Genomic DNA, 22,352 nt, shown 5'->3' on the forward strand with positions numbered 1-22,352 from the left:
AAAACTTTTAAAATGACGCTATTATGCCCGCAAATTCTAAATACAATTAAATGAAGTTTACAGTTATATTTCTTACAAAATATCTAATTTGACTACTAGCAATAATGATTTTTAGATAATACAATGAGATATATTTTCGTTTTTATCCGCACAGACAATGGCTTCCGTTTTGAAAATAATAGAACCGTCCAAAAAGGAGAAACAGGTAACTTACTAAGGGATAATATCCCTTTTATACAGCAAATCCGAAATATTTTAAATTATGAATGTTATCATTTTGTAGAAGATAAATATTTTGATTATAATTTTAACTTCCGAATGAATTTATGCGAGAGTAGTATCACGCATCGGAAACCTATTCCAACCTAGCAACAGACGGATTCAAGTGCAAACACAAATACATTGGGAGCTACATCGACCGACCATATCCATAGAATATTCAAATATTTAGCAAAAATGGTGAGTATATTTCGGGTATATTTATCAATCCAAGTTACTGATAAGCTAGAAAATGTAATGCATTATATGAGTAGTTTTGTAAGGTACTCCTAAAACGGCAGCAGGGAATAAAGACCTTATTACAGCTGTATTAGAAAGCAAATCATGTCATTACCAAATGAATGTGTCACCGAGAAAGTAAATTTTATTTAGAGTTGATTCGGCGTTTATATTGAATAGGTGAATAGATACTTTATTTCCGAATGAGAGATATAACGATTTGCACGATTAGAGCTGAAAATACATCAGGGAATTAAACATGGTGTACAATATTATATGTGCTCAGACATTTCTTATTTAGCGTAGAATATTTCACTCAATAACAAAGCTGTCATGTAGATGGTATACTCATAAAATAGGACATGTAATTCTTTTTTTTATAAATTGTGCATCTGTATACACAAAGGTTGATGTGTCTCTGTAGGGCTATAATGGTCAAGTCTCGTAGTGGTTACCTCAGCAAATCTGAGATGCTGAGTAAGAAGTTTGTATATTGAGCTGTTTTAGCTGATGGAACAGATACTGGTGTACCATCCTTTTCTTAGTTTGTGATAGTATTTGTAGTGATGTAGTTATCAAGTTTGTTAGCAGAAATTTGTTTTAAATAGGTCTTTGAAGTTGGATAAATTTGTCAGATGCTATATATTACCAGAATCTGCTGCCCCCTCATCCACTTCATAGCAAAAAAGAAATAGTATTCTGATAAGTAGGTTTAGAATGCATACAGTAACTAGTGTAAATGCATAGATATATTGTCAGACACCCTGTATGGTATTTACTTTAGAACAGATGTTTTTATTCCCGTTCAATAATTACTCTTTAGATATGCCATACATGCATCATTGAATCACATGGTTTTAAATTCTAAATGCACAACTGAATGGTGATTATTTATAAACCTTGTACATTGCAGACAACTGTTCGTCGAGCCCTGACAGGCGGGGCCAGGGAGAGGCAGCTGGAAAATATGAGAAGACAAGAAGATTACCGCGAGGACACAATCCGTCGACTTCACGAAGAAAAACGACTTGAAGCCAATATGAGCAATGAGGAACGAATATCAGAGAAGCGTTTTATTAGACGTACAATGATGGAACAGAAAGAGCGAGAAATGGAGGAGGCCATACTAAAGGTTCATTTATATATCGCTGCGTGTATTCCCGTGTAAACTGCCCATACAATGCATTATTTATATACCACTGTGTGTAAACTGCCCGTACAATGCATTATTTTTATATCACTGCATGAATTCCCGTGTAAACTGTCCATAAAATGCATTATTTATATACCACTGCATGTAAACTGTCCATAAAATACATTATTTATATACCACTGCATGTAAACTGCCCATACAATGCATTATTTATATACCACTGCATGTAAACTGCCCATACAATGCATTATTTATATACCACTGCATGTAAACTGTCCATAAAATACATTATTTATATACCACTGCGTGTAAACTGCCTGTACAATGCATTATTAATATACCACTGCGTGTAAACTGCCTGTACAATACATTATTTATATATCACTGCATGAATTCCCGTGTAAACTGTCCATAAAATGCATTATTTATATACCACTGCATGTAAACTGTCCATAAAATGCATTATTTATATACCACTGCATGTAAACTGTCCACACATTGTATTATTTATATATCACTGTGTGTAAACTGTCCATACATTCTATTATTTATATATTACTGCGTGTAAACTGTCCATACAATGCATTATTTATATATCACTGCGTGTAAACTGTCCATACATTCTATTATTTATATATCACTGTGTGTAAACTGTCCATACATTCTATTATTTATATATTACTGCGTGTAAACTGTCCATACAATGCATTATTTATATATCACTGCGTGTAAACTGTCCATACATTCTATTATTTATATATCACTGCGTGTAAACTGTCCATACATTCTATTATTTATATATCACTGCGTGTAAACTGTCCATACATTCTATTATTTATATATCACTGCGTGTAAACTGTTCGTACATTCTATTATTTATATATCACTGTGTGTAAACTGTTCGTACATTGTATTATTTATGTATCACTGCGTGTAAACTGTCCATCAATTAAGTTGAACTGGCCTAAACTAAGTGACCTGGCTATGATACAGTAAGGCAATGTTGCCCTTCTACCACATCACCATTATTTGGCATAGAAAAGGCCAAAAAAAAATTCAATCAGTTGAGCGAAGTCAAATAAAACTTGAAACAATACATGCATTAAAATCAACATAAACATGATTTCTGTAACGCATGATTTCAAAAATTGTATGCAGTGAAACTATAAACTGCCCTCAATTCTTATCACTACTTATAATCATTGGATGCATTGTCATGCAGGCCCAGAGAGACCGTTTGATCCGAGAGGAACAAATGCTTCAAGAAGAGAGACTAGCTGCAGAATTAGAAAAACGTAAACTGGATGGCATTCGGGACGAGAAAATGCGACAACAAATAAGAGAAACAAGGTAAATTTACATTTTCTGGCACAGATAGAAAACAGTGTGATAGAATTATAGATGTCAGAATGGTTTGATACGAATAAGTTTAACTGTTTAATTAAGGGAAGTAAATATTGTGGAACAGTTTTATGGATTTATACCATTGTTAACATTGAGTTTAAAAAACCAAGGGTTGGTATGACCCTTTGAAATAAATTTGGGGACACCAAAATAATTAAGAGGTTAAAAATTGACATTTAATAACTCTGCATAGTAATATTAAATCAACTTTTGATAGAGAGCCTGACAAAAAAGTGCTGGAATGACTGTTTCATGTAGTTGACTTCTGGTTTTGTTTAGCATTGTGGAGGTTGTTCTGCAATTTTTATAGCAAGACTCAGTGTAGGATTTTTTCATAGGTCATTTTGGGCATGGATATTGGGGGGGGGGGGGGGGGATGTCGGATTATCCGATAAAAATAGTAAATGTCCGACACGAGTTACTTAATTGTCGGTCCTGATGGCCGATATAAGATCGGGATCGAAGTCCGTTTTTTACCGGGGAAAATGGCGGCCATGTGGCCCATAAATTTTCAAACCGATGCTAAATCCAGCAACACATTGAAACATAAACGTGAGGAATCAGTTGTGAGGAACTACGAGGAGAAGAGAACCCGATTGTATCTCCGCCTGGCAATCTGGGAGACAATGGCTTTTGTTTGCAGCGTTTTTACCTACTGTTTGATGACACAATCTGCTCTAAGTCGAAACTGACGAAAGACCAACTACACTCGGGCTTAAGTGAGAGAAAAAGTACTTACAACGATTGCAAAGGAAGATGAGAAAGAAGTTGAGAGGAATATACAGGATAGAGAGAAAAATGGAGGATGAGAGAGAAGTGGAGGGTGAGAGAGAAATAGAGCAAGAAAGTCACTCGGATAGTGAAAGTGAGGAAGATCCATTCAGAGTGTAAGGAAGATGAGAAAGGGTATGAAAAGATAATTTATAAAGATTGAATACAATTACACATGTAGTAAATAAAATATATGAAAACCTCAAAAGCGATGCATTTTTATCTGGACTGACAAAATTTTGTTTGGGCTGACACTATTTCTAACAATGTCAGACCAAATGTCTGACATTTCAAAAAAAATTTCAAGAACTCTGTTAAACCCAGTAATACATTAACATAAACACTAAAAGAAAGACAGCAGGGCGATCTAATAGAACATGCTAGATACACTTAGAAAGTCTCTAAACATCGCAACATCTAATTCTGGCTTATAGTCATTGCGATTTTTGTTGAATTGGAAGGGGAATGATATTACAGAAGTTCTGTGACATCAATGTTATTTTAGTGAGTTATACTATTATCAGTTACGTGTATGTGTGGTTATTTCAGTGAATTATACTATTATCAGTTACGTGTATGTGTGGTTATACTATTATCAGTTACGTGTATGTGTGGTTATTTTAGTGAATTATACTATTATCAGTTACGTGTATGTGTGGTTATTTTAGTGAATTATACTATTATCAGTTACGTGTATGTGTGGTTATTTCAGTGAATTATACTATTATCAGTTACGTGTATGTGTGGTTATACTATTATCAGTTACGTGTATGTGTGGTTATTTTAGTGAATTATACTATTATCAGTTACGTGTATGTGTGGTTATTTTAGTGAATTATACTATTATCAGTTACGTGTATGTGTGGTTATTTTAGTGAATTATACTATTATCAGTTACGTGTATGTGTGGTTATACTATTATCAATTACGTGTATGTGTGGTTATTTTAGTGAGTTATACTATTATCAGTTACGTGTATGTGTGGTTATTTCAGTGAATTATACTATTATCAGTTACGTGTATGTAATACTATGGTTATTTCAGTGAATTATACTATTATCAGTTACGTGTATGTAATACTATGGTTATTTTAGTGAATTATACTATTATCAGTTATGTGTATGTGTGGTTATTTCAGTGAATTATACTATTATCAGTTACATGTATGTATGGTTAGTGCTATTGTGCAGCTTTATCAGGAACAAGACCATGTCGTCATCACTAATTTGTTTCTACATTCTATAGTTTAGAGCTAAGGGAACTGGAAGCAAAGTTACGATCAGCTTACATGAACAAAGAAAGGACCGCACAAATAGCAGAGAAGGAAGCCCTCAAGTTTGACAAAATGGTATGATTTACAGGGTGTTCTCTCTCTCTCTCTTTATCTCTCTCCCTCTCTCTCTCTCTCTCTCTCTCTCTCTCTCTCTCTCTCATTTCAAAACGGTCAAGATGAATGTTTCGCTACTACTGCTTCAGTAATATCAGGGATTTTTTTTGGGGGGGGGGGGTCTGTTGGGGGCTGAAATAAGGCCCCATTCCCAAGGCTAAAGTATTTCTCCCAATTTTTGCTTTATAAATCCCAAACAATGAAAAAAAAATCAAACCAGGTTACACTTAATTGCTCATAAATCATCAAAAGTCCCACATATTACAATTTTTGCTTCAAAATTGTTAAATAAACCTACTTTTTTGGGCCTCTGCTTATTTAAATGAGGTAAGCTTTGACCTAAATGTATGTCCAGTTATTCCTTAATGCACAGGTTTGGTTTTCTCCCCACTTCTCTTATCCATAGAACATATTTTACCATTTCATGCAAATGTCGTTATTTCTCCCAGTTGGAAAGGCCCAGGCCCTTGAAATCAAGACCTTGAAAAAAAACAACTCTGAATGTAAAAGGTGCTTAATCTTGTGGGGAAAAAGGTGCAAAATAAGTTAAGATTGGTCTAAATTTTTCAGAAACGAGATTCAGAGATTGCACACGAGATGAAAGTGGAACACGAGCGGGCGGAGGAAGCTTCACGTCAGCGGGAGATGGAAAAGTACCGGGAACAGATCCGGTATCAACAGGAACTGGAACGTCAACTGGAGGAACAGGAACAGAAGAAACAGCAGGCTTACGAGGAGTTCCTCAAGGAGAAACTCATGATCGACGAAATCGTGCGCAAGATCTACGAGGAGGATCAAAGGTTGGTATGAGGGATGTGGGTGGAGGAACTCAGATCTTTTCAACATGTTCATTGCTCCAGGATGTGACTAAACTAAAGCGGTCATATTTACAACTTTAGAATTGATTTTATGACAAGGAAATGAATGCAAGTTGCATTTTTGAGACTGAGTACATTTTTTATGATCGGGATTAAGGTTTGGTTTATTATTGATGAGACATGTTCAATATCATGTTTGAATGGATAGTTTCCAATTTTTGTGATTAAAGCATCGCAGGGATCTAGATGCCATGATGACAGAAAACAAACATGACATGGACTTTTGCAAAAAATGTTTGGCAAAATCCTTTTAAATTATCTTCAGAATGAACAGGGCTAAGCAATGAAATGTATTTACATCTTCTTTTTTTTTCTTTCTTTTTTTTTTTTTTTTTTTAATTTTCCATAATTCCAATGTTATCTGTTGATAATAATGGTGTTTCTGTTAAAAACGGTAAAATCACTAGTAATTTTACGATACATCCAATCATTGTTTTTAAGGTACAAACATTCGCATGATTAAGAGGAGAAAATTAATTGAGCTGATGATCTAACTGTATCCACAGTCAACATCCTACAAATAAACTGATATGTCTCGCACCATGAAAGCTTGATCTCCTGAAAACAAATGATTCTAATTGTGCTATTTATAAACCAGGGAAAGGGAGCTGACTCTGTCCAAGAAGAAGGCCACACAGCGGTACATCGAAGACTTCAAGCAGGCACGCGAGGAGTGGAAGGTCCTGGAGAAGGAGAGGATGGAGGAAGAAAACCGCAAAATTCTACACTTCTCCAAACTCCAGGAGGAGAGAGAGAATGCTCGAATGGCAAACAAGAAACAAAAGGAGGAAGCCATGGCCCGAGTTCAACATGCTGTGAGTGAATTAATTCTAAGGACGGGGGGGTGGGGGGGGTGTTGAGTCCTGTGTTATGAGGGAGGAAGATGATTCCTATGTTGTAGGATATAAGGAGGAGGGTGATGAGACCTGTGTTGTCAGGGCAGGGGTGGAGGAGTCCTGTGTTGTAGGATTTAAGGGGGGGGGGGGGTAGTGTTGTAGGGTTATGAAGGAAGGGGGAAAAGTCCTTTGCTGTAGAATTCATCTGATATTTAAGTTTTATAAACTTGTGCATGTATCAAAGCTTTTAGAAAAAAATAAAAAACAACATATTTACCGAGAGTAGAACTTGGGGAAGTTGGCACAGGATTTACAACAGTTCATAATGATAAGGAGACATTCAGTTTAATGACCAAAATTTATAGCACTTTGTTTTCATTCAATATATATCTCATGAAATTGATTTGGCAGAAATTTTATATCGGAGAGAAAATCAAGAAATTTTAAGTGTGCTTTGCACTGTAACAGCAGCTATCAGTGTAACCAAAATTCAAATGTGTGCACAATCAAAACGCACGTTTCATTATTCACGAATGAAAGGGAAGCCAGAACATAGTATGTTATAATAATAATAATAAATTCTTTTATTTAGACAGGATAGCACAATTAGTACAAATGACTAGTTTACATTGTGGTCCTGTATAAAACATATTCACAGACAGATAAATGAGAGAATAGAAAAATAGATAACATAATATAAAATATATACATAAAATACACACACGATATCACTGAGGGAAAAAAAATAAACATATACATCATATCTATATATCACTTATTTGAGTAATAATGCTGCAAATATGCAGATTTAAAAGATGTAATAGAACCACAGTTTGTTGTTGGATTAATGCCCTATAGATGTACCACTAGGCAGCCAGATTACATGTTTTCTTCTTTTTCAGCTGGCAGAAGACATCGCGGCTAAAGATGCAGCCCGAGAAGAAATGGAGAGAATTCGTATGGAGCTGTACCTTGAGGAACAGGAGGAGAAAGAACGACAGAAAGAAAGGGTAGGTGGATCTAAGATTTCATAACAAATCCGTTAGAGCCTGTCATGGTGGATCCGGAGTTTGTTTTTAAGGAAGTTGGACACTATGATGATGAATCCAGAATTTGGTTTGCAAGTATGGTACTTTTTGAACAGAGTTTGTTTATTTGAATTTATCAACAACAAAAATTTCAACTTGTTTAAGAGAAAGTAAATGCCTGAAAGCAGTTGTTAATGTGGTATGTTGGTGGTTAATTTTTAACTGGAAAACAAAACCAAAGAAAAAATATATTTTGAGAAGCATGAAAAATATTCTTACAAACTTTACAGCAAGGAATTTGTAGGTGCAGTTTAAATTTGGGTGTGTGGCTGAATAAGCACAAGATGACACAGGACTGAATTTGTTTTGCAGGACGACATGGAGCGGAAGATTCGCCAGCGGCTGGAGCTGCAAAGCCAGCACGCCCAACAGATGCACTTCAAGAATCTCCGCAGGAAGGCAGAGGAAGACGAGGAGGAGGAGTTCAGGCAACAGGTAAAGGGGGATAACTCTGGGAGACGTAGTTCTCGAGAGTTAATGTACAAGGTACAATCAACACATAGTCCACCGCATCAGCTACAGTAGGAGTTACAGACTCATATACAGGAAGATGTCAATTTGGAAATAAGAAAAAAAGAGTAAAAGAATATGAAAGATTTTGTGGTTGTGGTACTTGATTTTGAATGGGGGAAGTTTTTCGGAAAGTTTCATTTCAATGTTAAGATGTGTTCTTGGTTACCTGGATCGTCACACTAAGTATCTGTAATTGTCATACCTCTATATTAGTTATATTATAGGATTAAACATTCTTTTGGAAGAATTTATCGATGTGTAAACTCCGGACATTTTACTCATAAACTGAATAAAAGTGCGAAGCACTTTTATGTTAAGTTTGTGAGTAAAATGTCCGGAGTTTACACATCGATAAATTCTTCAAAAAGAATGTTTGATTCTTATAATTCCATTCACTTTATTAACAATTGCAAAAATTTGAATAGTTTCCCCGCACTATGTTGTTTGTTTTCATGCGGGTATGAATACATCGCGTTTTCGGATTTATTGATGTGTAAACTCTTGTTCAGCTTTATTTTTGTCCAATCAAAACAATTGTAATAAATAAGATTGGAATTATCCAAACATAAAACACTGAGGATTATGATCTGTAATGCAATAGATCTTTGTATGGTTTATAATCTTGAAAGTGAAAATTGTACAAAGAGATAGTTAAGGGGGGGGGGGGGGGGGGGGGGGGTTATTCAAGGATATATAATACTCTTTACTAAATATTGGTAAATTAATTTGGTTGGACTATAATTGCAGATGATGGCCAAATTTGCGGAGGATGACCGTATAGAACAAATGAATGCCAATAAGAGGCGCATGAAGCAGTTAGAACACAAGCGAGCGGTGGAGAAGCTGATCGATGACCGCAAGGTGCAGTTTGCTGCCGACCGTGAAAGAGAGCTGGAGGAGCGCCGTGAGGAGGAGAGGATGGAGGCCTTCAGGAAACAGATCATCGAGGAAGAAAGGCAGAAACTTCTCCAGGAGCATGCCATGAGGCTCTTAGGATATTTACCAAAGGTAATGCCAGGACTCGAAATTAACATATGTCCGTCAGTCCGTGACTGGCAATGCCAGGGCTCAGAATTAACATATGTGTGTCAGTCTGTGACTGGTAAAACAGGGCTCGAAATTAACATATGTCTGTCAGTCCGTGACTGGTTAAACAGGGCTCGAAATTAAGATATGTCCGTCAGTCCATGACTGGTTAAACAGGGCTCAAAATTAACATATGCCCATCAGTCTATGAATGGTAAAACAGGGCTCGAAATTAACATATGTCCGTCAGTCCGTGACTGGTAAAACAGGGCTCGAAATCAACATATGTCTGTCAGTCCGTGACTGGTAAAACAGGACTCGAAATTAACATATGTCCGTCAGTCCGTGACTGGTAAAACAGGGCTCGAAATTAACATATGCCCGTCAGTCTGTGAATAATTAAACACAGCTTGAAATTAACATATGCCCGTCAGTCTGTGACTGGTTAAACAGGACTCAGAATTAACATATGTCTGTCAGTCCGTGACTGGTAAAACAGGGCTCGAAATTAACATGTCTGTCAGTCTGTGACTGGTTAAACAGAGCTCGAAATTAACATATGCCCGTCAGTCTGTGACTGGTTAAACAGGGTTCGAAATTAACATATGTCTGTCAGTCCGTGACTGGTTAAACAGAGCTCGAAATTAACATATGCCCGTCAGTCTGTGACTGGTTAAACAGGGCTCGAAATTAACATATGTCTGTCAGTCCGTGACTGGTTAAACAGGACTCGAAATTAACATATGTTTGTCAGTCCGTGACTGGTTAAACAGGGCTCAGAATTAACATATGTCCGTCAGTCTGTGACTGGTTAAAAGTCTGTCCGTACTGACTGACATTTGTTTTAGTCAGTCTGATGGGACTGTTCAATTTTCTAAAACATCATTTTGGAAATGATACTTAAGGAATCTTGAACACACATTTGGCATTCTTCTGTAGGTATCAGACAAACCTGATGAATAAATATAAATCTCAAATAAGTGTTACAATATTGTCAGAGGCATATCAAGTTAAATTCCATTATTTTATTTTAATAACATGGACGAAATATGTTTAATTATTTCTGAAAAACTCGGGTGGACTGGTAAATTTTTCTGCGGACTGTTTGCAGTCCAGCTGGACTGGTGACGTAGAAAGTTAAGTCCCAAGCGCTGAATACCGCCAGAGTTCATCTTTACACAGCCGCCAGAATTTGAATTATGAACACCATTTCATGTTTGTTATGGAGGACTCTTGATTGGTCTAAATCACAATTTTGTCCATTGGATCTAATGGTCTGATGTCTTTAGTACACTGTATTACAGAATTGGAAGTAGAAGGGGGGGGGGGGGGGGAGCTCATATGGCTGTAGCAAAGCAGGAGGTATAGGGTCATGAGAGTGCTGCTGACTAAGAGTCAATGCTGCTCATGGGAATATTTATTTTGAAGTTTGAAGAATATCAATGTAAATGTTCAATGAAAAATGGTATTTTCTTTTAACAGGGTGTGATTCGAGATTCTGGAGATCTAAGCATGCTAGGCCAAGATTTCAAGGAAGCGTATAGCAAACGACAAATCGATCCTTTCGATGAGGAGGCCTGGGACCAACGGCGATAGGAAATCTACCGGTCAAATTAGGCATCTGTGATAAAGAAAAAAATATCTTAACAAATTCCGTCCATTATCAAAGGGCTGCTGCCTGCATGTTCTCCACTGAAGGTAGAAAGGAAAGAATAAACGGGAATTTTACGAATTTTCAAGTGGTGTGTTTTACATGTGGCAGTAGATGGAATCCAATTTTTTAGTTTCTGTTTTTGAATAGGAATGTTGGAGAGTGATAATGGTTGTGTGTGTGTGTATGAGAGAGAGAGAGAGAGAGAGGAGAGAGAGAGAGAGAGAGAGAGAGAAGTGGTTGGATGTACATCTCAGTCATGTTTTCTGTCTTCAGCCTTTCAACAGGACAACATGATTGCTATTTGAAATAACTGCAGTATAACGATTAGATTTATGTCATCTTATAATGTCCGAGTCGTACATTTATATACATGTATTCTGCTATGCAGGGTTCTTTTTCTTTTTTCTTACTCTGAACTCTTGTGGACATTTTATCATATGTTATGAAGAATTTACCTGCATGGTGAAGTGCTATGATTTTTTTCCCCGTCCATCGATATCTTTTCCCGGAGGGATGTTTCACACTTTTAGATGACAATGTTTAAATTGGTCTGCATTTAATTGTCTGTACAAAATATTGTAGAATCTAAAAGTGTTCTTTATTTCTTGGGTTTTAAATCACAAAGTTTTATATTTTATGAATCATGCCATTTGTATGATATATTTATCTGTGAAAAATAAAAAGGAGAAAAATTGTTATCTGTGCACTTTTAAATAATATGTGGATTTGTCATCCAAACAAAATAGACTGCTTATCTTGGTGATTTCATCGTTTTGTTTAAGGATTATACAGAAATTAGAGAGGTTTCGTAAAGGTATAGGTACTTGTATGTTTGTTGGGGGGAATCCCCCTGTAAGTTTGCATGTTGCATCATTAGAGGGGGAATTCCCCTGTAAGTTTGCATGTTGCATCATTAGAGGGGGAATTCCCCTGTAAGTTTGCATGTTGCATCATTAGAGGGGGAATCCCCCTGTAAGTTTGTATGTTACATCATTAGAGGGGGAATCCCCCTGTAAGTTTGCATGTTACATCATTAGAGGGGGAATCCCCCTGTAAGTTTGTATGTTACATCATTAGAGGGGGAATTCCCCTGTAAGTTTGCATGTTGCATCATTAGAGGGGGAATCCCCCTGTAAGTTTGTATGTTACATCATTAGAGGGGGAATTCCCCTGTAAGTTTGCATGTTACATCATTAGAGGGGGAATCCCCCTGTAAGTTTGTATGTTACATCATTAGAGGGGGAATTCCCCTGTAAGTTTGCATGTTGCATCATTAGAGGGGGAATCCCCCTGTAAGTTTGTATGTTACATCATTAGAGGGGGAATTCCCCTGTAAGTTTGCATGTTGCATCATTAGAGGGGGAATCCCCCTGTAAGTTTGTATGTTACATCATTAGAGGGGGAATTCCCCTGTAAGTTTGCATGTTGCATCATTAGAGGGGGAATCCCCCTGTAAGTTTGTATGTTACATCATTAGAGGGGGAATTCCCCTGTAAGTTTGCATGTTGCATCATTAGAGGGGGAATCCCCCTGTAAGTTTGTATGTTACATCATTAGAGGGGGAATTCCCCTGTAAGTTTGCATGTTGCATCATTAGAGGGGGAATCCCCCTGTAAGTTTGTATGTTACATCATTAGAGGGGGAATTCCCCTGTAAGTTTGCATGTTGCATCATTAGAGGGGGAATCCCCCTGTAAGTTTGCATGTTGCATCATTAGAGGGGGAATCCCCCTATAAGTTTGAATGTTACATCATTAGAGGGGGAATTCCCCTGTAAGTTTGCATGTTGCATCATTAGAGGGGGAATCCCCCTGTAAGTTTGCATGTTCCATCATTAGAGGGGGAATCCCCTGTAAGTTTGTATGTTACATCATTAGAGGGGGAATCCCCCTGTAAGTTTGCATGTTGCATCATTAGAGGGGGAATCCCCCTGTAAGTTTGCATGTTGCATCATTAGAGGGGGAATCCCCCTGTAAGTTTGTATGCTATGTCATCGGTTTTGCTGATTGTGAAATATTTACATCGCAACAAACTTGTAAATCATCAATTACAAGTATCTTCGATTACTTGTAGCGTAGATCTTACAAAATCAAAATTATGAAAGTGATATTTTTGTCCCCCACCGCAACGCGGAAGGGGACATAGAAATACCGGTGTCCGTCCCACTTCACTTTGTGGACGCAACTCCTCAGAAACCGCTCAACGGATTCTGTTCATATTTTGTAGGATTGTTAGTCACCTTGTGTAGTTGATCGTAATGTGCCGGAATTTTGATTCGACAATTTTTACAGAAGTTATGGGACTTTGTTGAATGTGTACATAGTACACTATAGAAACACTTTGTGGATGCAACTCCTCCAAAACCGCTCAACGGATTTCATTCAAATTTTGTAGGATTGTTAGTCACCATATGTAGTTGTAGTTGATCATATTGTGCCGTCATTTTGATTCAAAGAATCTTACAGGAGTTATGGGACTTTTGTGCCTCAACTTTTTTTGCGGCGGTGGGGGACATGGCTACGTGTAGCAATCTTGTGGTATTTATGTTAACACAACATCGATCCATACAGATAGAGAGGATTGTGATTTTGTAGACATGAAGATGCATCGGATGTTTTTATTGGTTATTACAGATAGAGAGGATTGTGATTTTGTAGACATGAAGATGCATCGGATGTTTTTATTGGTTATTAGACATACACAAATATTATATTGTGTGAGGATAACATTGTCTCCGACCTGTACATGAAGCTTGCACGTACACGTCCCTGTGCAGGTTTACTTGTGAAACCTCTCCATTATCCCAAGCTTCCATTGTTTATACAGGGATATCCCCATACAAACCAACATTGAATTATCCCCTCACATTACCAGAAGGGATGTAGGAACGGGACTGTTCATGTGTTGGAGTGATGAATGTCTGTGGATGTAACGGGACTGTTCATGTGTTGGAGTGATGAGTGTCTGTGGATGTAACGGGACTGTTCATGTGTTGGAGTGATGAGTGTCTGTGGATGTAACGGGACTGTTCATGTGTCGGAGTGATGAATGTCTGTGGATGTAACGGGACTGTTCATGTGTCGGAGTGATGAATGTCTGTGGATGTAACGGGACTGTTCATGTGTTGGAGTGATGAATGTCTGTGGATGTAACGGGACTGTTCATGTGTTGGAGTGATGAGTGTCTGTGGATGTAACGGGACTGTTCATGTGTTGGAGTGATGAGTGTCTGTGGATGTAACGGGACTGTTCATGTGTCGGAGTGATGAATGTCTGTGGATGTAACGGGACTGTTCATGTGTTGGAGTGATGAGTGTCTGTGGATGTAACGGGACTGTTCATGTGTCGGAGTGATGAATGTCTGTGGATGTAACGGGACTGTTCATGTGTTGGAGTGATGAGTGTCTGTGGATGTAACGGGACTGTTCATGTGTTGGAGTGATGAGTGTCTGTGGATGTAACGGGACTGTTCATGTGTTGGAGTGATGAGTGTCTGTGGATGTAACGGGACTGTTCATGTGTTGGAGTGATGAGTGTCTGTGGATGTAACGGGACTGTTCATGTGTTGGAGTGGTGAATGTCTGTGGATGTAACGGGACTGTTCATGTGTCGGAGTGATGAGTGTCTGTGGATGTAACGGGACTGTTCATGTGTTGGAGTGATGAGTGTCTGTGGATGTAACGGGACTGTTCATGTGTTGGAGTGATGAGTGTCTGTGGATGTAACGGGACTGTTCATGTGTTGGAGTGGTGAGTGTCTGTGGATGTAACGGGACTGTTCATGTGTCGGAGTGATGAATGTCTGTGGATGTAACGGGACTGTTCATGTGTTGGAGTGGTGAGTGTCTGTGGATGTAACGGGACTGTTCATGTGTCGGAGTGATGAATGTCTGTGGATGTAACGGGACTGTTCATGTGTTGGAGTGGTGAGTGTCTGTGGATGTAACGGGACTGTTCATGTGTTGGAGTGATGAGTGTCTGTGGATGTAACGGGACTGTTCATGTGTTGGAGTGGTAACGCTTTAAGGTTGATCGATCCTCTTGTGATGTCATAGGTTTTTGCAAAAATCTTAATTAAACTTTGCGCATGATAGAAATATATCTTTCTGAGGAATTTCATTCACTGGATATAATAAAAAATCTGGTAAACTATAAATACTGAAAAAGTTTATATTTCCCATTGATAATCAATTAATTATGATTTTAAAAATGTCGTCAAGGGCAATAACTCCTATGCTGGAATTTTCTTTACTGGATGTCTATTATACATTGGTTTCCCTAATATCCACAATCAATCTATACATATTCATGAATTAACAGTTTTTTAAAACTGTTGATATATAGATTTTGTCATTTCAACAAGTTTTTATCAATTTATATTATTCTGTTTAACGAAAATGTGTGATTTTATTATGTTGATGTGTACTTCTGTTTTTGTACATCTGACATCTTTAAAAAGGTGGCAACATATACATTTCATTTGGTTATTAATTAAATCAAACTATATTGAGTGGAAATTAATCAAGTTTTTCCACTTTTAACCATTAGTATTAATAATTCACATGAGGATGGAGCTACCTTAAGTTTGTAGAAACTCTGGCAGCTTTTTTTTTTTTTGCTGGCTTGATTTCATACTTGACAGATACTGGAAGCTTTGTTTTTAAGAAAGGAAGAATCCTATACTGATTTTGGGGTCTTACAGGCACTCTGGGACTGAATAGAAAAAGTTTATATTGCGGGAGGAGGCCCTGTCTTACAGAGCTGGTTTATTCCATACATTTATATTTTGTAAAAATTATTAAAATAGGAAAAGTTTTATTTCTGAAAAACATTTGCAAATATTAAATGATTTACTGTATAGTTGGTAATTTCTGCAGGTGGAATTTTTTGTGATTTGATCCATAAATGGTATCAAATTCTGCATCTCCAGTTTCTATACCCTCTCACAGCCACTGCTGATCACAGGGATCGAACTCAGGTCGCAGTGATGAGAAGGGAGAGCACTCTACCCGGACACTCTAGATAAGGGTTTAAAGCTATGTTGTTTCTTGGCTGTGACGGCTATTTGTTTTACAACTTATGAATGTGGTAATGTTAAATGAATGGCCCTCCTACAAACTTGGGCTACTGGGTTAACCCTTTAACTCGATTGAAAGAGCATTGGACTGTCATCCACAAGTCCTCAGCAATGGCACATGTAGTATACCCTCTGTTACAAATGATCTGGCAGGGTAAAAGCACCCGTTTCACCCTACAGGAGCGCACCTCTTTGAAGGGTGTCAATGTGGTGGTGTTAGATGTTCTATTAGCACTGTCTAATGGATCAACTCTAGTGCGATCACTAGAGCACTGTCCAATGGATCAACTCTAGCTCAATCACTAAAGCACTGTCCAATGGATCAACTTTAGCATGATCACTAAAGCACTGTCTAATGGATCAACTCTAGCGCGATCACTAAAGCACTGTCTAATGGATCAACTCTAGCGCGACCACTAGAGCACTGTCTAATGGATCAACTTTAGCATGATCACTAAAGCACTGTCTAATGGATCAACTCTAGCGCGATCACTAAAGCACTGCCCAATGGATCAACTCTAGCTCGATCACTAAAGCACTGTCTAAAGGATCAACTCTTTAGCTAGAGCACTTGACTACTGTGACAAAGGTCCGAAACAGTCTTTGTGACATAATGAACCAATGATGATCCTTTAAACTCACTTTTCTCTCCTGCCCCCAATCTTCCTCGAAGATATACATGACTGACAGAGTACTTTGTGTTATGCCTCCGACACTACGCCTGACGTGTCCCGACACTACGCCTGACATGCCCCGACACTACGCCCGACGTGCCCCGACACTACGCCTGATGTGTGTGGTGCCCCGACACTACGCCCGACGTGCCCCGACACTACGCCTGATGTGTGTGGTGCCCCGACACTACGCCCGACGTGCCCCGACACTACGCCTGATGTGTGTTGTGTCCTGATGCTACGCCTGATGTACCCCGACACTACGCCTGATGTGCCCTGTATGAATGAGCTAGTTTAACTATAAGTGACTGATATAGTTCTGCTATACTAATAGTGGAGGTTGACCTTCAGAACAAAATAAACTGAGTGTATTTCAGGTTTTTTCATAATTTATTTTTTTTTTCTACAAGAGTATATCGATGGCAACTCGGACAGCATTAATGAATCATTTTCAACACAAAAAAATGGTTCAATCATTTTATTACATGTAATTCAGAGAATTTTTCATTTTTTCCTCTTTATCTTGCATTCATAATATAACAATTTGTCAAAGTTCAAAATGTGCACAAAATTCAAAAGCCTCAATGATCAATAAGGCTATAAAAACTCATGCATATCTAACTCAAAAGATATCTCCAAACTTCTGAAAAAACCCATGTAATGATTATAAAATTTCTTTGAATAATTGAATTACGAAATTATACACAATTATGCATTAATTATAAACTACATGGAAGCCTATGGTAATTTAAGTAAAATTTCTAGTATAACACATGGACTTGTCCAGATAATATTGCTAAATCAGGATAGCGATATATTAATTCAATTAATGGCTGTATATCTACAGGGAATCAAGTCAAATCAGGAAACTGTGCAATCCAAAATTCTGTGTAAACAGTTATAAACATTTAGTGGATTCTAAATTTTTAAATTCTATCATTAAACACCCCCCCTCCTGTAATAGGAATGGTGTGTTATCGTAGTCTTTTTCTGGTGTCCGGAATAGACAGGTTTCACTGTAGAAAATGCACTCACACTTCAGTCAAAAATCGCAAGGTCAATAATCCACATTTAATCAACATCAGCAGTTTGAATAAATTAGCACTTTGTGATCAGAATGCAATATACCAAAAGTTAAAAGCAATTATACATTATACTACAAAGAATCAATTGCCAAAAAATTGTTATATTCAATTAAAAAATGCCCTCTAATGCCCAGATTCAGGATAGTTTGTGGATATCTGCATACCCTCGATTCCTACAGATAAAAAATCTCTGTAATTTAAATATTTCCTCAAAGTGTGCGGGTTGGTTTAAAGGTTAGGATTTGTTGTAAAAATAATACAACCCCCACCCCCTCATTAATTAGTATACAAAGTAGAGAGACCCTTTACATTCTTTTATACAACATCGTGTCAGTCTTTCGTGAATAAGTTCAACAATTAGAAGTAATGAAAATGAAATGCTGATATTCACTTCTTCCATCCACACCAAGCATGCAATGTACAATCATGATTAATACAAATTATCGATATGAATTCTAAAGCTAGGGGAATGAATATAGAGGATGAGAAAAAATACCTGTACTCATTCAATGTGTATAGGTACAGTAAAAACTGCTTAATCTGACACCTGTAGAGAAAAATTACCTGTACTCATTCAATGTGTATAGGTACAGTAAAAACTGTATAATCTGACACCTGTAGAGAAAAATTATCTGTACTCATTCAATGTGTATAGGTACAGTAAAAACTGTATAATCTGACACCTGTAGAGAAAAATTACCTGTACTCATTCAATGTGTATAGGTACTGTAAAAACTGCTTAATCAGACACCTGTGTAATTCATTTCACTGGGCAGTGCGACCCTTACTTTCATTCTGAGTTTCATATTGTCATTGCTTTTGACACTGTACAGTTTATTCCAACACATTGTGTATTCCAACAACAAAATGTCTCTCTTCATGCATGTCGGATTAGACAGGTTTCACTGTAGGAAGTCATCATTAACAAACTCAGTCCTTCATTATACCTACATGTGTCTGCTTGAGAAAAAAATGTGCACCTCAAACTTAATTAACTTAATCATGTTTATAACATGGATAATGATAAACTTCTAGCTAAACATTTTTAAATACATAAAGCCTTTTTATTAAAAATATAAAAAGCAATGTACAATATATGGCACTGTTATATTATTTAAAAAAGAAGAATATTTCATTTAAAAATCATTCAATTCTATCCTTTTTGAAATCTCTTTTTGCGGTTTACAGAGCCGACATTCTAGATTTCCTCAAACAAACTCTGTGTTATTTCATCTCAGAATAAAAGGTCGCAGTCGGTCGTCTTCCTGTACAATTGAATGTGTCACCATCATCATCTTCACAGTGTATGCATTTTTAAAAATACGCGATCTCGGATCATGATGAATGATATAAAGATGCAATATATAATACATTATGAAATAGCACATACTATCAATTCAACAAACTTAAAAACTTCATAATAAAAAAAATAATTCTATTCATTAAACACCAGTCACAACGACCATTCACAAAATGAATAGCGAAAAAAATGACTCAAACATCACACAATCATACATTTATATACATATGGCATTAAAATGACACATCAGTTAATTGTGGCAATTAAAACAAAGGAAAATTACGTCACAACGGAAGAAAAAATGAAGAAGTCAAAAACTACACGGATTCATATCGTACGATTTAAAAAAATACTTCAAATGACAAGACCATAGAACAGATGTTGGACGTAAAAAATTCACATGGAAGATTCATATCACAGATTCCAAATTGGAGTAATTTTCAATGTGAAAAATGGGAACATAATGGAATGTGAAGGTGTGAGTAATGTAACGTAAATGCTGCAAAGTTACTTAAACATTACTTACACATTGAATAACTGCTAAATCATTTATAGTTGGTTATTTCCTGGAATACATTTTCACGCTTGTTTATTCTCTTGACTAGTTCTCCAAATAATATACTATAGCTTTCTGAGACAATAACATATGATATACATATATATGTGTTATAGATCTCTACAGATTTGTGGGATTTTTATACAATAAGAGAATGTCTAACTGGATTACATGCCACTAAGAGCTTTGTTTAATTCCACAATTTTTGTTGAACATTGATTCTATCATGAAATTTTAGGGAATGTCTTTGCATTTCCCGTTATTGACTATTTAGCCAACTAGACCTTCTAATGGAAATTTGGACCTTAATTTGAGCACGAAAGTTGAAAAAAAAACCATCAGGAATTCTATACATCTCTCTGTTCAGTGAAATCGTTTTTCAGATCCCACACTTACATGTATTTTGTGTAAGATTTTTTTATCAGTTAATCATCATCTTACAAGTCACACTACTGATTAAGTCAGTCACAATCACTTTTGATTTTATGTCCAAGAAAAAAGACCAGACAAAAAAAAACCTCCACTCAACATGTATGATTGCCAATCCATACAGGTCAATATGATGTATGATTGCCAATCCATACAGGTCAATATGATGTATGATTGCCAATCCATACAGGTCAACATGATGTATGAATAGCATTCATTTATGCCAGGTCTGTGGACGAAAGCCACCAACACCGAATATGGCGTTATCCAACAAAATAAGATTTTGATCATAAAACAAGATCAGTGAAAAAAAGATAATACAAAATGTATATAATACATAATTATAACAATATTCTGCTATGTACACATTAAAAATTGAATATAAAACACATGTGGATGATGGTTTCCATAGAAACAAAATTATTGTAACAAATCATCTCGCTTTGCTTACAATCCGTGTGAGAAGTAATGTTCCTAAAACTAACCACAGCGTAACTGTCGTGTGACCCACTGACGAAACGTCTCTCGTTAGATCCTCATTTACAAACAACAGCTGGTCAACGATGTGAATGACCCCGTTAGTGGCCCCTTCATCCATGTGTATTACGTTTGCCGAGGCTCCACCGAAATATATCCTGACATCTACAAATGGTAAAAGAAAAATCAAATGCGAGTTTAAATGTGCAGTAAACTATAAAATTTGGTGTCCATAATTATCAATCTAATTGATTTCATCACCCAGGGATTTTTTTTACCCCTTGAACCCAGGGGCCAGGGCCTTCAAGTTTGGGGAAAATAGCGATATTTGATTGAAATTGGGAAATTTGTTTCATACAAATAAATAAGAGAAATAAGCAAAAAGTTAACCATTTGATATTTCATTATCAATGTGGCTTGAACAAGCTTTGGCAGAGAAAAAACTCAAAATTTTTATGCAAGAGTGGCACTGAGGTTTGATGGCCCCTCATGGCATATCTTCATCAAAGCATCCATCATTTGGGAATTTTTAGGCATCATTTGGGGAAAAACACCTGCTTTTTCGCATTGGGAATGGGGCCAAATTTTGGCCCTCTACAGACTCTAAAAAAATCCCTGTCACCTGCAAATTTCAATTCGATTTTCAGTATGCATTTTAAATTAACGTAAAGTGCTAAAAATTAAGTTTTGAAATGTCTCATATTCTCCTTCGTTATAATGCATTAAAATCTAGTACCATTATTTCTGGGTGTAGCTGAATATTACAAACAGATTAAAACAATTATAATTTTAGGGTTGCTCTTTCTTGAATGATGTAGTAAATTTGACAGGCACAAAGCATCTTTGGATAAATGGGATTCAAAGTTCAAATATAGGACCATGCCTCTTTGCAAAGGGAAATAATCATGAAGCAAAACATGTTTGTGAAACACTGATGTCCTCAGATTACAATAAAGTGGAACCAAGTGAAAGGTCAAGGTCACAAGATCAAAGATTTTGGTGTCAATGGAAAGGTCTTGCCACTAAAAATACACATACCAAATATGAAACCTCTTTCTCTTATGGTATAAAAGATATGACCAAAGGAGGGAAAATGGAGGCAGATCAAAGGAGGGAAAGTGGAGGCAGATCAAAGGAGGGAAAGTGGAGGCAGATCAAAGGAGAAAAAGTGGAGGATCAAAGGAGGGGAAGTGAAGGAGGATCAAAGGAGGGAAAGTGGAGGAGGATCAAAGGAGGGAAAGTGAAGGAGGATCAAAAGAAGAAAAGTGAAGGAGGATCAAAGGAGGGGAAGTGAAGGAGGATCAAAGGAGGGAAAGTGAAGGAGGATCAAAGGAGGGAAAGTGGAGGAGGATCAAAGGAAGGAAAGAGAAGGATCAAAGGAGGGAAAGTGGAGGAGGATCAAAGGAGAGAAAGTGGAGAAGGATCAAAGGAGGGAAAGTGAAGGAGGATCAAAGGAGGGAAAGTGAAGGAGGATCAAAGGAGGGAAAGTGGAGGATCAAAGGAGGGAAAGTAATGGATCAAAGGAGGGAAAGTGGAGCAGGATCAAAGG

The 22,352-nt window shown here is 37.0% G+C and overlaps 2 protein-coding genes across 4 annotated transcripts in view; one reads left to right on the forward strand and one right to left on the reverse strand.

The window, feature by feature from the left end:
- Positions 1-78: 78 nt before the first annotated feature.
- Positions 79-11,904, forward strand: LOC125661329 (meiosis-specific nuclear structural protein 1-like). 2 transcript variants are annotated; one of them, XM_056148146.1, is made up of 11 exons: positions 79-205; positions 339-459; positions 1,412-1,630; positions 2,874-3,001; positions 5,072-5,174; positions 5,784-6,013; positions 6,690-6,906; positions 7,830-7,937; positions 8,328-8,450; positions 9,276-9,536; positions 11,037-11,904. In XM_056148146.1, the coding sequence occupies exons 2-11, from the start codon at positions 457-459 to the stop codon at positions 11,148-11,150; spliced, it is 1,506 nt and encodes a 501-aa protein (XP_056004121.1). In that variant the 5' UTR covers positions 79-205; positions 339-456; the 3' UTR covers positions 11,151-11,904. The 2 variants fall into 2 exon arrangements, with proteins under 2 accessions (XP_056004121.1, XP_048749255.1); XM_048893298.2 differs by lacking the exon at positions 79-205 and having other exon boundaries at positions 327-459.
- A 5,423-nt stretch (positions 11,905-17,327) lies between these two features.
- The window catches only part of LOC125661046 (uncharacterized), a 40,710-nt gene continuing 35,685 nt past the window's right edge, over positions 17,328-22,352 (reverse strand). For both annotated transcript variants that reach the window (XM_048892916.2, XM_048892915.2), the window contains exon 13: positions 17,328-20,968. In XM_048892916.2, coding sequence (XP_048748873.2) covers positions 20,760-20,968 — 209 coding nt within the window. In that variant the 3' untranslated portion in view covers positions 17,328-20,759. The remainder of the gene's footprint in view (positions 20,969-22,352) is intronic.

The sequence above is a fragment of the Ostrea edulis genome, chromosome 8 (genome assembly GCF_947568905.1).
Source record: "Ostrea edulis chromosome 8, xbOstEdul1.1, whole genome shotgun sequence".
Classification (NCBI taxonomy): Eukaryota; Metazoa; Mollusca; class Bivalvia; order Ostreida; family Ostreidae; genus Ostrea; species Ostrea edulis.

Bases quoted from the DNA above. Each gene is read 5' to 3' on its own strand.
- LOC125661329 (XM_056148146.1), top strand. The intron at 6,014-6,689 runs GTTGGTATGAGG...TTTATAAACCAG, and splicing joins ATCTACGAGGAGGATCAAAG to GGAAAGGGAGCTGACTCTGT. The intron at 7,938-8,327 runs GTAGGTGGATCT...TTTGTTTTGCAG, and splicing joins AAGAACGACAGAAAGAAAGG to GACGACATGGAGCGGAAGAT.